The 13,573-nt window shown below is 53.9% G+C and overlaps 1 protein-coding gene across 2 annotated transcripts in view; it reads left to right on the forward strand.

The window, feature by feature from the left end:
- Positions 1-13,573, forward strand: part of FAM20A (FAM20A, golgi associated secretory pathway pseudokinase) — a 19,152-nt gene that overhangs the window by 476 nt on the left and 5,103 nt on the right. For both annotated transcript variants that reach the window (XM_027654741.1, XM_027654740.1), the window contains exons 2-10: positions 5,220-5,404; positions 5,574-5,624; positions 6,216-6,294; positions 7,455-7,547; positions 9,035-9,150; positions 9,621-9,801; positions 10,070-10,179; positions 10,504-10,585; positions 10,666-10,725. In XM_027654741.1, coding sequence (XP_027510542.1) covers positions 5,220-5,404; positions 5,574-5,624; positions 6,216-6,294; positions 7,455-7,547; positions 9,035-9,150; positions 9,621-9,801; positions 10,070-10,179; positions 10,504-10,585; positions 10,666-10,725 — 957 coding nt within the window. The remainder of the gene's footprint in view (positions 1-5,219; positions 5,405-5,573; positions 5,625-6,215; positions 6,295-7,454; positions 7,548-9,034; positions 9,151-9,620; positions 9,802-10,069; positions 10,180-10,503; positions 10,586-10,665; positions 10,726-13,573) is intronic.

The raw sequence follows: 13,573 nt of genomic DNA on the forward strand, positions 1-13,573 counted from the left end.
GGGCACCCCCTTCCCGGGCACCTCCTGCGCGGGCACCTCCTGGTCACTCCCTTTGCAGGCACTCCTTTTCTGAGCACGCCTTTCCCGGGCACTCCTTTCACGGACACCCCCTGCATGGGCATCTCCTGGGCACTGTTTTCTTGGGAACCTCCTGGGCACTCTCTTACCAGGCCCCCCTTGCATGGGCATCCCCTTCCCAGGCATCTCCTGGGCACCCCTTTCCCAGACACCCCCTTCCTGGGCATTTCCTGGGTACACCCTTCCCAGGAACCCCCTGTATGGACATCTCCTGGGCATTCCTTTCCTGGGTGCCCCTTTTCCGGGCACCCCCTTCCCAGGAATCTTCTGAGCACCCCTTTCTTGGACACACCCTATACCAGCACCACCTTCCCAGGCAATCCCTGCATGGGTACCTCCTGGGCACCCTCTTCTCAGGCTCCCTTTGCATGGGAACACACTTCCCAGGCATCTCCTGGGCACCCCTTTCTTGGGCACCCCCTGTGAGTGCATCTCCTGCACGGGCATTTTCTGGGAACCCCCTTCCTGGGCACCTTCCCTGCTCCTGCATCTCCTGAGCACCCCCTCCCTGGGCACCCCCTGTACAGGTGCCCCTGCACTGGCATGTCCTGGGTGCACTCTTGCCAGGCACTCCCTGTATGGGCACCTCCTGTACAGGTACCTCAGCTCTCCCAGCCATCCCTCCCCTACTTAAGCATTCCATGCTTGGGAATGGCAACAGAACCCCCTTGGTGTCCTGTGGCACCCCCAGTCGAGCTTGCACCCCATTTCTGGCTCTCTGCCCCACTGCCCTCCCCATCACCCCCCTCCCCAACAGCCAGCCCCCCATGGACAGGCAGAGCTGGGCTGAGCTGGGAGGCACCTTCCTGGGGTGTGTCCTGCCCATCTCTGCTGACAGATTCCCAGGGAAAGGGATCCCCAGCTCAGTCCTCCTCCTGCTGCCTCTCCCAGCCCCAGCAATGGCTGCAGGAAAGTTCCCCCATCTCCTGCCCTTGGGGTGAGACTGTCACAAAGTAGGGGGACAGTGACAGTGACCTTCAGCACCAACTCCAGACATCAACTACATGAGCATGATCCAACCACTGGGCCCTGGACCCCTGATCTAACCCCCCTTGCAGGAGGGCTGGGACCAAGCTGGAAACATTCAGCATCCCCCAGGACCCCTCAGCTCCTCCCTGCACCCCAACAGCTTTTCCATTCATGCACAAACTGGGATACAACAGAGCACAGAGCTCCCAGTGCTCACAGCATCACCTCACCTACAAGGGGATGGCAACATCTCCCAGGGGCCATCTCAGGGATCCCTGTCCTCGAACTTCCCCACTGCCCAAGTTTGGTTTCCAGCACCAGAGCGGCCCCTGCTCCTCTTGCCACCTCTTTGATGTTTGCTGGGCTGAACGAGCAGGATTCCCAAGCTCCCACTTTCTCCACTTCAGTGCCTATCCCTGCTCTTTCTGTGGGACTCACCCAGTGCTGGTTCCACGTGAGATTCGCAGGAGGAGATGATGGGAAGTGTTAATGGAAGGAAACAAAGAACAACCTCCATAGTTTAGGGTCTGGAACTACCCTGTGTGCTCAGTCAGGATCGCCCCTATGAGGCTCTTCCCTGGCTCGAGTCAGTCTGGAGCACGTTGGATCCTTCGTTACATCACCTGACGTCCGTGGATGGTGGGTTTGGGCTTCCCTGGCTGTGCCACAGACCCACCTTGGGTGCACCTTCTCAGAGTTGAGCAGTGCCTCCTGAAGACATGAGGATTTGGGTACCAAGATGGACATTTCCCAAGATGGGCATTTCCCAAGAAAAATCCTGGTGGGAACGGGGGATTTAAACTGAAACAGCTCAGGCTTGATGGCTGCACCATCAGAAGCCCTGAGCCCCTGGTGCTGAGCTCTTTCTGCAGCACTGGCATTGTGTCCACACCTCGCCTGCAGGACAGCCCTGGCTGTTCAGGTAGAAGTCTGCATTCCCTGATTTTATTTACCACTTTGTCTAAACGTGGTGTTTGCGACGAAGCCGTGGCTGCACCTTCCCTCCTGCTCCGAGGTTTTGGCTGTGACGTGTCCGGGAGGAACGTCGTGGTGCCATTTGTCCTTGACTGACTTCGCTTTGCTCCTCCAAGAAGGAAAGGGAGGCAGGGTATTGATTATTCCTCAGTCACCTTGAAATAAAATATGTGGTGCTCATAAGCGGGTAGAAGCTCCGGGGAGCACGGACGGGCTGAGGTGACACACAGCAGCCTCTGCAACGACCTGCCAGCAACCACTGGTGCTGCAAATTGAACAGAGAATCAGGTGGCACTTGCCAGGGCTGGTGCTTTTCAGAAGACCATCAGTTTGCTGTGGGGATGGAGGAATTCCTCCCTCACCAGGAGCACTGCAGAGCCTGTGTCCTCTCCAACGTGGTCAGGGAAGGAGCCATCTCTGTAATTGCTGAGAGCCAAGGGCAGTGTCCTCATGGGAGCCAGGAATCCATGGCTTTCCCTCCCAATCCATGGGTTTAGCAAAGCTGCTGCTGCTGTTGAGGATTGACGAGTGAAGTCCACAGCAGCTCCACATCCAGGCAGGAGAGGGTGAGAGCTGAGCGTCCATGTGGATCCTCTCCTGTGGCGTGAAGAGGTGACAGGGTGGCAACATGTTTCTCCACCACCCATAGGTCTGGTTGTTGGCAGAGCAGCTTTTGGAGTAGCAGGATGCTCCTCTTGAGTGGAACAAGCTGCAGCTTAACCTCCAGCACAGCGTGTCTGTCTTCATTTCTGCAGCCAGATGGACATCATCTGGCCGGGGACTCTGCCAGCTCCTGGAGTGGCCCCAGGACACGTCCCGTTTGGATACCCGTGGCCAAGGGGAGCACAGCAGTGCTTGTCCCCCTCCACAGAGCTCTCTGGCTGCTACCCATCACTGTGCTGTTCCCCAGCACTTCAGTCAGGACCAGGAGTTTGATTGCAGGATGCAGAACCAGCTGCAGAGACTGATGGGGATGCAGGAAGGAAACGCAAAAAAAACATCCACACCTCTTCAAAACCAAAAATAATAAAAAAAAACCCCAGAACCCTTAAAAACTCCAGAGATTATTTTTATCCTTGAAGGAACAGCTTCAAAACCCCAAACTCAGGGCACTGGTGGCCTGAGCCCAGTGTCACCTCACTCTCAGCACCCCCCCCAGCCCAGCTGAGAGCCAGGGCCACCCTGGGGCTATTTATAGCAGGGTAAAAATGAACCCTGTTTTTATATCATTATGCCTTTTTGCAGAGATCTGTTTTTACAGGGAAATATTTCAGGAATCCTGAAGGAAACAGGGAGGCAGAGGGAGCTGTATTTTGGGTTTAAAGTCTGGGAAGGGGCTGGCTCACCCAGGGCAGGGCCCATGTGGGTGCAGGGCTGGGATCTGCCTCCCCTTGCATAACCACTGCATTTTTTTCCCCACTGGTAATCCCTTGCTCACTGCCACCTCGGGGGAACAGCCTGTGTGCATGGGAGGCAGGAGAGCAAATATGGTAAAATATTTGGGCAGCTTCCCTAGGGAAAAATCCTGAGTCATTCTTCTACTTCACACTGGGGTTTAATGGCCCTGGCTGTGGTGAGGGTTAAGGTTGTGCCTCGAAGAACTGTCCTGGCGCAGGGCAGCAGCATGGAAGGGTCAGGGCACATCCACTGGAGCTGAGAGCATTCCAGGGCCACATCCCTGTGCACAGGGGGGCTTCTGCCTCCTTTGCAGATAGCCTGAGCAAAGAGCTGGAGCAGGAGGGAAATGCTCCAGCACCATTCCCTCTGACCACACACACGTGGACTTCGTGCTGTGGCTGACCTGGTCCAATGGAAAGACAAACAAACTGGGAGAGGGAACAGGCTCCCGTGACCTGTACATGCAACCTGTCTCTCCAGTTCCCAGATGTTTCCCAGGATACTACTGAAACATGTCCCTCACCTCCGGAAGGTTCATCCCTTGCTTGCAGTTAACCTGGACTAATCACGCTGTTTAACCTGCTTGGATGGAGAAGGATGATGGAAAAAAACACAACCAAACCCCAGCTGCTGGACTGAGCAGGGAAACAAAAAAGCCACCAGCACCCAGGAGCCCTTTATAATATGATAAATGCCTTGGTGAATGGTCAGCACTCGCTGCAGCATTTCTGAGCTCAGGCTCTGGCTGAGGTCTGGCCAGGAGTGTGGCACTTCCCTCTCTCCAGCCACTCCATCCCAGCCTGGGTTAATGTCCCACTCCTTATCAGTCCCCAGCTCCTGTTTGCTCTCAGAAATGTGTCCTGGCTCTTCCAGTGCAAACTGAACTTTCCCTCTGTCAGGACTGGCTGCTCCGTGCACGGCCCGGGCAGAGTTAATGGGAAACTGTCCCTCTGCCGGGTGGAGTGAGTGACCTCTCCTTTCCAGAGCTTGGGTCCCAGCCTTGGAGGTCTTGAGGCTGAGGAAAATGCTGACTAGTTGCAGAGATGGTTTTGGATTATTACTGAACTCGGGAGGCCCCTTCAGCTCCACCTGCCAAGAAAGGACTGGGTAGGACCTTGATTTTAAGAGACAATGGGCAGGATGCTGCTGGATGGCCTTGTCACATCCCTGCTCACTGAGCTGAGGGCTGTGAATCTGCCCATGGAATTGCAATTTGTGGCTCTCGGTGACTTTTTTCCCTGCCTGGGACCTGCAGCTTCAGGAAAAAATTCTGTCAGAGGTGTAATACTATAAAGACTGTCCTCTGTGGACAGACAAGACCCCGTTGTTCTCCTGGGCTTCCCAGACACCTCACTGAACAGTCAAGACCCAAGTTACCTGCTGTCACATCACCTCCCCTCCTCAAACCCAGCCAGGAGCCTGTAGTTCCTCTGGGAAGCACTGCATCCATCCCACACCAGCTCTTTGTGATGCTGGAGGTACAGTTCAGCTCCAGTCATGCCCTCCAGGTCCTGGTGGGATGTGGAAAAGACAACAGAGTCCCCTGTGTTTCCCTGAGGCCGCTTTCCAGGGCTTTACAGAGGCAGAAGGTGGCACAGCTTGTGAGACCTCTGACCATCTCAGTCACTGCTCCCTGCCTCAGTTTCCCCTCGGGTGGCACCCAGAGTCCTTATCCACCCCATGTCCCTCCAGCTCTGCTCCTGGCACCCTCCCCACTCCTCAACAGACTCCGGGCTCAGAGCACTCAGTTTTTCCATCCTGTGGCTTATCCTCATTACCCTGTCACTGCTCTCTTCCAGGAGACACAAGCTCTACAGGGAGGAGCTCAACTTGACCTCTCCGGCAGCGCCGGTGCCACTCCGGCCAGAAGCCAGCTGGCTGCAGTTCCACCTGGGCATCAGCAGGGATGGGCTCTACCCACGCTCCAGCCCCGTTGTTAACAGGCTCCTCGGGGACATGCAGGAGTTCCCCACCATCAGTGCTGGTGAGCACCTTTCTGCCACAGGAGCTGGGATGGGCCTGGTGGGAGCTGCGTAGGGCTGGGGGGCTCCAGCCCCCACAGATCCCTTCTGCAAACCTTTGGAGCCTGGGAGGGGGGTCTGCAGCTGGAGACGGAGCCCAGTGGGGTCTCACCACTGCTCCTGCCCTTGCAGATTACAGCCAGGATGAGAAGGCACTGCTGGGAGCCTGTGACTGCAGCCAGAGTGAGTGTGACACTTGGGGCTCACCCCTGCACCCCATTGCTTGGGCTGGCCCCATCCCTGCTCCTCCATCCCAGCCTCAGCCAGGGAAATGCAAAGCCAGGCAATGCCAGGCCCTTCTCCCTCCCATTAAACCCCTCCACCCCAGCAGAGGCTGGGATTGTAGACCATGGAATCCTTAAGGCTGGAAAAGACTTCTAAAAAATCATCCAGTCCAACTGTTCCCCCAGCACTGCAAAGCCCACCACTAAAGCATGTCCCCAAGTGCCACGTTTAGATGTTTTTTGAGCTCTTCCAGGGATGATGATTCCACCACTTCCATGAGTAGCCTGTTTGATGTGGGTACCAGGACACTGGTACACCACTGGTTTCTACTGGGGAGGAGGAAAGAGCCCCCAGGGGGGATGTAACAAATGGCTGTTGGGAGAGGAAATCTCTGTGGCACAATGGAGAGGGGAGGAGAAGAAAAATAACTAGAGAGAGGAGCAGCTGGAAGGGGTGATGGGATGCACTTCCTGGGGTGGAAAGCTGAGTTGTACTGGAGTGTGTAACTGGGGTGTGCCCAGCCCCTTGACATCCTGTTTCCTCCCCAAGTTGTGAAGCCCAGCGGTGTCCACCTGAAGCTGGTCCTCAGGTTCCAGGATTTTGGGAAAGCCATGTTCAAGCCCATGAGGTAAGAACACCATCAGAGCCCCCTGCAGAGGCAGAACCCTGCTGTGAGTGAGGGTGTGAGCATCCTTGGCAGGGACAGCCACACCACTGCCACACCTTCCCCCTGCTGCACTCAGCTACCTGGACAGCTGAGCAGGTTTAATTATTCTTGGCTGCTCACACCATCCCAGGAACACACGTGGATAAACACCAGTGTTCCCACACTGCTATTGATGTTGGATATTTCTCGGTTCACAAATGCCAGACTGCAAAGGACACTTGTTCTCCTGAGAGCTTTGCCATTAGGGACTGCTCGTTTCCTCCTCTTCCCCAGCTGACTTTGGGGTTTTACCTTGTTTTTCCTTGGATTACTAAGAGTGTTTCCAAGAAACAGCCATCAGTCCAGCTCACCTCAAACAGTTTTAAATTGCTTCTGCACTTATTTGTAGCCCCTTGGGACTCTTCATGTCTGTTCCCCCTCACTTCACTGTCCATGCACAGGCAGGGAACCGGGCAGTGTGGTTTCCTCATCCAGAGGGCAGCCAGCTCCTCTCCTGTTGGTTTCCATCCACCTCTGCCCTGTGTCCATCAGTGTCCAACGGGTCCTGGAGGGGAAGGAAAGCATTCCTGCACTCAGCTGAGCCAGGAGGGCTCCACAATGCCCGTGGGCTTTCCTGTGCCATGCAGCTGCCTGGGAGGCTGAGCATCAAATCCACGTGCTGTACATATTGGGCCACTGTGTGGCAGCCAGAAAACTGAATTAGGTGAGCTGGTTTCCCACCTCAGGGATATGAGAGCATCAAACCTGAGCCTTTCTCTGCCTCTCACAGGGTCAGGAGAGGCACAGCACAGCCTCCAGCACCCCTTGATGCTGTGCCCACCTGAAACACTGTCCCAAGGGGGTCTAAGCTCTGGCACAAGCAGATTTAAAGCCCATGGTCAGCCCTTCTGCCTCCCTCACCCACCTGGCACTGAGACAGGGTGCAAATGCTGCTCCCTGGCAGAGCAGGTGATGGCTCCAGCTCGGCACTGGACACTTTGGGTCCTGGCCCGGGCACCTGCAGCTCTGCCCCGTGGCCACACAGGGTCTGTCCCTGAGCCCACCTGCTGTCCCTGTGTGCCACCACTCTGTGTCCAGGCTGCCTGGCAGCTTGGTGAGGTTCACCCCCTGCTCCCTCCCAGGCAGAAACGCGAGGAAGAGACTCCCGAGGACTTTTTCTACTTCGTTGACTTCCAGCGGCACAACGCGGAGATCGCTGCCTTCCACCTGGACAGGTGAGGACCTGCCACAGCACCGGCCTCCTCCTCCTCCTCCTCCTGCTGCTGCCAGAGCCTGCTCCTCTGCCCACAGAGAGCTTTGGCATGGGAAAATCTGTGCTGAGCCCTGCTCAGCCTCAGGGAAGGGATTGCTCTGGAGCTGATGTGTTATTTGGGGATGGGGCGGCTCTGGCTCTCTCCTGATCCCCCAGGAGTCAGCTTTGCCTTGGCCACTGCATGAGAACAGGTGCAGTCCAGGTTGGAACAGGTCAGATACTCACCTGGCTGTCACACAGTCACACACACACATCCCTCCCCTGCATCCAAGTGCAATGCTGAGCTCTGGGCACAGCCTGGGTGCCCTCCCAGTGAGGGAGTCACACGCTCAATCAGCAATCAAGATGTGTTTTGGATGGAGATAAACTGCAGAGATGCAGTTTTAAGCCCTCAGCTAATGAGCAATTAACCTGGCACCTCTTTCCAGCAGAGTTTGTATTTAATAAGATCAAATACACCCTTCTCAGAAGACGAGGGCAGCAGCCTTTCTCCCCTCAATGGGATGAGTACTGAACATCAAGGGAAGGTGATCCCTGATGGTGATGGTGGATAGGGGTCTCTAATTCCTGTAGGATAAGCAGGACTAGGCTAAGTCCTGTAGCTCAAACTCCAAGCAAGGGAAAGAAGGGAGCTGAATTCCCTTCCCATTTCTACCCCTACATCACCACAGTGACTCTGCTTGACTCAGCTACCACCAGCTCCCTCTGCAGCTCCACTGCCACAAAAATGAGGCCAGACTGCTTTTTCTGAAGTGCTTTGTGGTTTTTAGAGCTGAAAGATGCTGGATGAAAGCAAATATTTTTTTTTTTCCTTTAAACGTTGCTCAATAAGTAACAGGCTAAATCCTGTTTTGTGCCCGATTCCCAGGAGCAGAGGGCATTACCCAAGGAGCAAAGCAGAGCATTAGCCCATTCACCCCGTGTTACTGACTCAGCAATCAGCAGCAGCTTCCCACTCTCTGCCAGGAATGCCTTCCTGCCCCAGGCCCTGAGGTTTTTAAGACTATTTTAGAGGAATCAGCCGGGTTTGAGAGGGGGGAGTGCCTCCTCAGCCACGTTGTACCAGGATCAACATCTTTTCTCTGTGTCAAACCAACACTGTAGAAGGGCCTGAAGGGCTGTTCTGGCCCCTGAAGGACCCCACTTGTGCGCAAGGGGATGGGAGAAACCGAGGCAAGACCTGTTAGGGAAAGAAAGAGGAATCCTGGAGAACATCCAGATTGTTCCAGGCAGCAGCTGTTAAAATACCAAAATCCAAACTCAGCCACATTTTGGCCCAGAGGGGCAAAATGGCTTTTTGCTAGAGGGAATCTGGGAGAAAAAAACCCCACGTGGGTACAGTGGTCTGAAGGCTCCTGGTTCCCTGGCAGAAGGGGTGAGGGCAGCATCTGCCACCCCATTGTGCCAGCCTGTGCAGCAATGTCCCTTTGCACTGTGCCCTCCATGCAGGATCCTGGATTTCCGGAGGGTGCCGCCCACGGTTGGGAGGTGGATCAACGTCACCAAGGAGATCCTGGAGGTCACCAAGAACGAGATCCTGCAGAGCGTGTTCTTCGTCTCACCAGGTGGGCCAGTGTTTGGCTGCTGCGAGCTGGGGTGAGGCAAGTTATGGTCCAGGTGGTCTTTAGGGTCCCTTCCAACCTAAACCAAACCTCTGTTGGTCCGTGGTGGGAGGAAGGGCAGGACCTGCCGGCAGAAGGGGCCGCAGGACTCCTGCTGTGGTGCAGAACTGAAATTCCTGGGTGGAACAGGTGCACAAAGACGTGGTTACAGCAGAGGTGTCCCTCTCCCAGCCTGCAGCTGGAATCATCCACCAGGTCTATTTATCTGTCCTCTTTTCCTGACCTTTCCTTTAGTGCGGGACCAGGTCTGTCCATCAGACAAAATCCCTGATTTGGCAGTTTCCCATCCATGAGGTGGTTGTGTCACAGCATACACAGTCACTGTCCCACAGCATGGGAAGGGGTCAGCCCAGGCCACCTCACAGCCTCCTGAAGATCACAGCTCCTTTCCCTGTTTTCTCTTCCCCTCCCAGCCAGCAACGTCTGCTTCTTTGCCAAGTGCCCCTACATGTGCAAGACGGAGTACGCGGTGTGTGGGAACCCTCACCTCCTGGAAGGGTCCCTCTCTGCCTTCCTGCCCTCCCTCAACCTGGCACCACGGCTCTCCATCCCCAACCCCTGGATCCGGTCCTACTCGTTTGATGGAAAAGAGGAGTAAGTGGGTAAATGATGCTGCTTCCCATAATATCTGCACTGCAGGGAGCACGTGGGGACAGACACACGGACAGAAATGGTGCAGGCAGAGGAAGGTTCAGGGTGCCCATAATTAATCTAATAACTCTCTCAAAGCCTGGGCGTTGGCTGGGTTTGAATTCCAGCCTCCTGCCAGCACAAGGAGGGAGGTTTAAGTCCAGGCTTTGGGGGGCTCTTGGGACACAGAAGCTGCAGCTGAATGAGTCTCCCCCTTCTCCATCTCCTGCAGGTGGGAAGTGAATCCTCTCTACTGCAACACAGTGAGAGAGATCTACCCCTACAGCAACGGCAACCGGCTGCTCAACATCGTGGACATGGCCATCTTTGACTTCCTAACAGGTATGATGGAGGGGGAAGGACATTCCTCCCATGTAGGCCTTCAGCATCAGTCTTCCTGCCCTCTCTCCCATGCCATGGAGTTTCTCAAGGCCATCCCTTCTCCTCCAGAGACAGTTTGGGGAGGCTGCTGTCTCCCCACAGCCCCCCCCAGACTCACCCCAGCCCACTCCCCAGCAAGGTGAAAGCAGCAGCTCTGAGCATCTTAAACACTTCCAGCATGGCAACAAATATTCCATGTAGACCTGAAAGAAAACACAGGATAGTTTAGAAAACCACCAGGTCACAGGCAAGGGAAACTCTGTTCCTCTGTCTGCCCTTTGCCAGGGAACATGGACCGTCACCACTACGAAATGTTCACCAAGTTTGGGGATGACGGATTCCTCTTGCACCTGGACAATGCCAGAGGGTGAGGCTGCAGGAGGAGGGAGGGGAGGGGGCAAGGGGCTGGGCAGGCACTGAACTCTCTGTTCTTTGCTTTACCCCCAGGTTTGGGCGGCATTCCCACGATGAAACCTCCATTCTGGCTCCGCTGTCCCAGTGTTGCATGTAAGTGCCAGCTTCGCCTTCCTCCCCAGGAATGTTGGTGTTCCCTCTGTAATGGGAACTGCTGGAAGTCACCCAGGCCTGGCTCCATCCAGCAGCACAGGGAAGACCCTGCTAATCCCAGCCAAGGGGCAGGCTGGATGCTGGAGCATGGGAATACAACTGGAAAAGCATTCACTGATAAACCAGGAGACCCTGCCCATTGGATCAAGCCCTTCCAGAAGGGTCTCCTAGCATTTCCCAGCTCATCAACATGAGATGATATCAGAAAGCACAGAAATCTCCATCCAAAATCCTGGTGGAACTTTGATGCAGTTAATCAAGTTTCCTCTTCCCACAGCATTAAGGGGAAGCTCAGAAATTTAACTATTCAAACCCTGTCTTCCCCCTTTATTAATTCATATAAATCATCAGCTGAAAGTGAAATTTAAGAGACAGAAAAAGCTGTTCTTCCCTGAGGTTTTTTTTTAGGTTTCTTTTCTTTTCTTTTACCTCTTTCCTTGCTGTACCTGCTCAACCTCACCCTCGAGGTGATAACTGCACTATCCCCACACACCTCTATTACTGGGTCTAATTTTAAGAACTGTTATTTGCTCCAAGGAGCCTTTTCATTTATAATTGCAGGCTTACAGTGAATTCTCCTTCTGAGCTCTTATTTTGTGCAGTTTAAAATTAAATCTGCCTCTTAATTTGATCTGCAAACTGTACCATCCACAGGTCAGATCATTCTCATTCTTCCAGATCCACCTCCCAGAAACGGGCTCTTAATTTAATTTTCCTTGTAAAAGGCAGTGGTAAGAGAACCTGCAAGCTGCACCTTGTCATACACCAACCAGGACCAAGAACAGCTTAAAGACAACTCGTGCTGCCTGAGGGAGACACGCAAAAACCTCATTCCCCACAAGAACCAATCCATTTGGAGTGGGGGAGTATTGAAAACCACTTGGAAGGGAAGTAAAGAGGTTTACTTGACTAAGCACACAGAGGCCACAAATTTCAGCCTGCCCTGACCTGGACACAGCCCACAGAGTCACCTCCTTGCTCCTACACAAAGCCAAGCCCTGTACATGTAAGGAGGAACAAACTCCTCCAGCCCCTCCAGACAGAGGGAGCACTGGAACCACAGGGATGCTGAACAGCTGCTCCCTTCCCTGTTAAACACATCCATCTCCTTCCCAGCTGAGTTCTTCTCCAAGTCTGGCTTCCAGCAGATTTATCTGGTATTTTTAGCTGCCTTTCACAACTCCCACCCCAGCCCTTGTCCCACACGTTGGAGCCTCCTCTCCCAGCACGGTGAATGGCACAAATACAGCCGTGCCATGAGATGGTCTTTTCCCTGAAAGGGTCAAAACCCTCCTCGAGGCTCAGACAGGCTTGAAAACAGCCCCTACTTAACCTAATGAAGTCCCTGGAAGGCTCTGGGTGAAATCTTCAGCAGTTCAGCACAGCCACGGGGTCACAGCCACCCCGTGGGAGCAGAGCGGGGCTGGCAGCAGGATTTCCAGCTCACGCTCCTCTCCGTGCTCTGCTTGTTGTGCAACTGCTGCAGCATTAAATCAGCCTTTCCCCACGGGGTCAGACTATCCCGTTCTCCACCTCCAAGCCCTGTCACTGTTGGGAGCAGAGCAAACACAGCTGGTGTTTACCCACAGCAGCTCTTCAGCCACCCGCTGCCTCGGAGGACAGCGCACAGATGCTCCTTCACATCTGCTCCCTGCACAGCTTCCTCTGGCAGCAGCAGCACCTCACAGCTGGGATTTGAAGCCTCATTGCCAGCCTTCACACTTGATCAATTGATCTTTTTTTTTTCAGGAATATTAATGCAGGAGGATGGTGGTTGCCCCCGTGGCAGCTGGTCACGGCACTGTCTCCCCTCCCTCGTGCAGGAGGCATCGCTGACCACAGGCACGCACCTCGCTCTGCTGCTCCCAATTTAGATTAGATATTAGGAAAACATTTTCATGGAAAGGGTTTTAAAGCAATGGAACAGCTGCCCAGGGAAGTGGTGGAGTCACCATCCCTGGAAGTGTTCAAAGAAAGTGTGGATGTGGCACTCGAGGACATGGTTTAATAGTGAACATGGTGGTGGCTGGGTTGAGGGTTGGATTGTGATGATCTTAAAGGTCTTTTCCAACCTTAACAATTCCATGATTCTCCCAAGCACGTGGTACAGCCCAGGGGCTGCCCATCCAGGCACAGCCACAACCCTTTCCCAAACAGCACATGGCCTGTTACAGCTGCAGAGAGACAGATCAACAATCCCAATCAATGCCCTGGGTAAACAACAGCCATACAGAGGCAAATTCTGGAGCTGCCCAAAATGGATCTGACTACAGCTTTTTTCCATCTGAAAATTCTGGCTCGGCTAAATCCAAATGGTTCCACAAACGTGGACCACTTTGTTTCCAGAATTTAAAGGGCAATAATTAAAACCACTGATTAATTCCAGTATTAGAGATGCTGAAGTCAACACACTTTTGCTGAGGATTAAACAAATGATTTCAGAATACTTACTTTCGTGCCCAGAAGTGCTCCAAGACTGTAGCTTTTCATCCCATTTTCTGTCAGAGGAAAATCATATTTAAATCTCAGTACCTCTTAAGGTGAAAAGTGACAGTTACATCAGTTCCAGGAAATACTTCCTCTGTTTCTTCAGGGTTTTGACAGAAGATATTTTCTCATTTATGCCTCTTCATTCACTTGCCCCTCTGCTCCCATCTCATAAATGTCATCCCTGGGGACATGGCACCACCCTGCAGGAAGATGGGGAGCTGGTTCGTCTCTGACTCAGAGGAAAAACACTCACTACTGGGAGCTTCGATCATGTTTTCCTCTCTGGTGACAGAAATCA

The sequence above is a fragment of the Corapipo altera genome, unplaced genomic scaffold (genome assembly GCF_003945725.1).
Source record: "Corapipo altera isolate COAL_440 unplaced genomic scaffold, ASM394572v1 343, whole genome shotgun sequence".
In the NCBI taxonomy this organism is placed as follows: Eukaryota; Metazoa; Chordata; class Aves; order Passeriformes; family Pipridae; genus Corapipo; species Corapipo altera.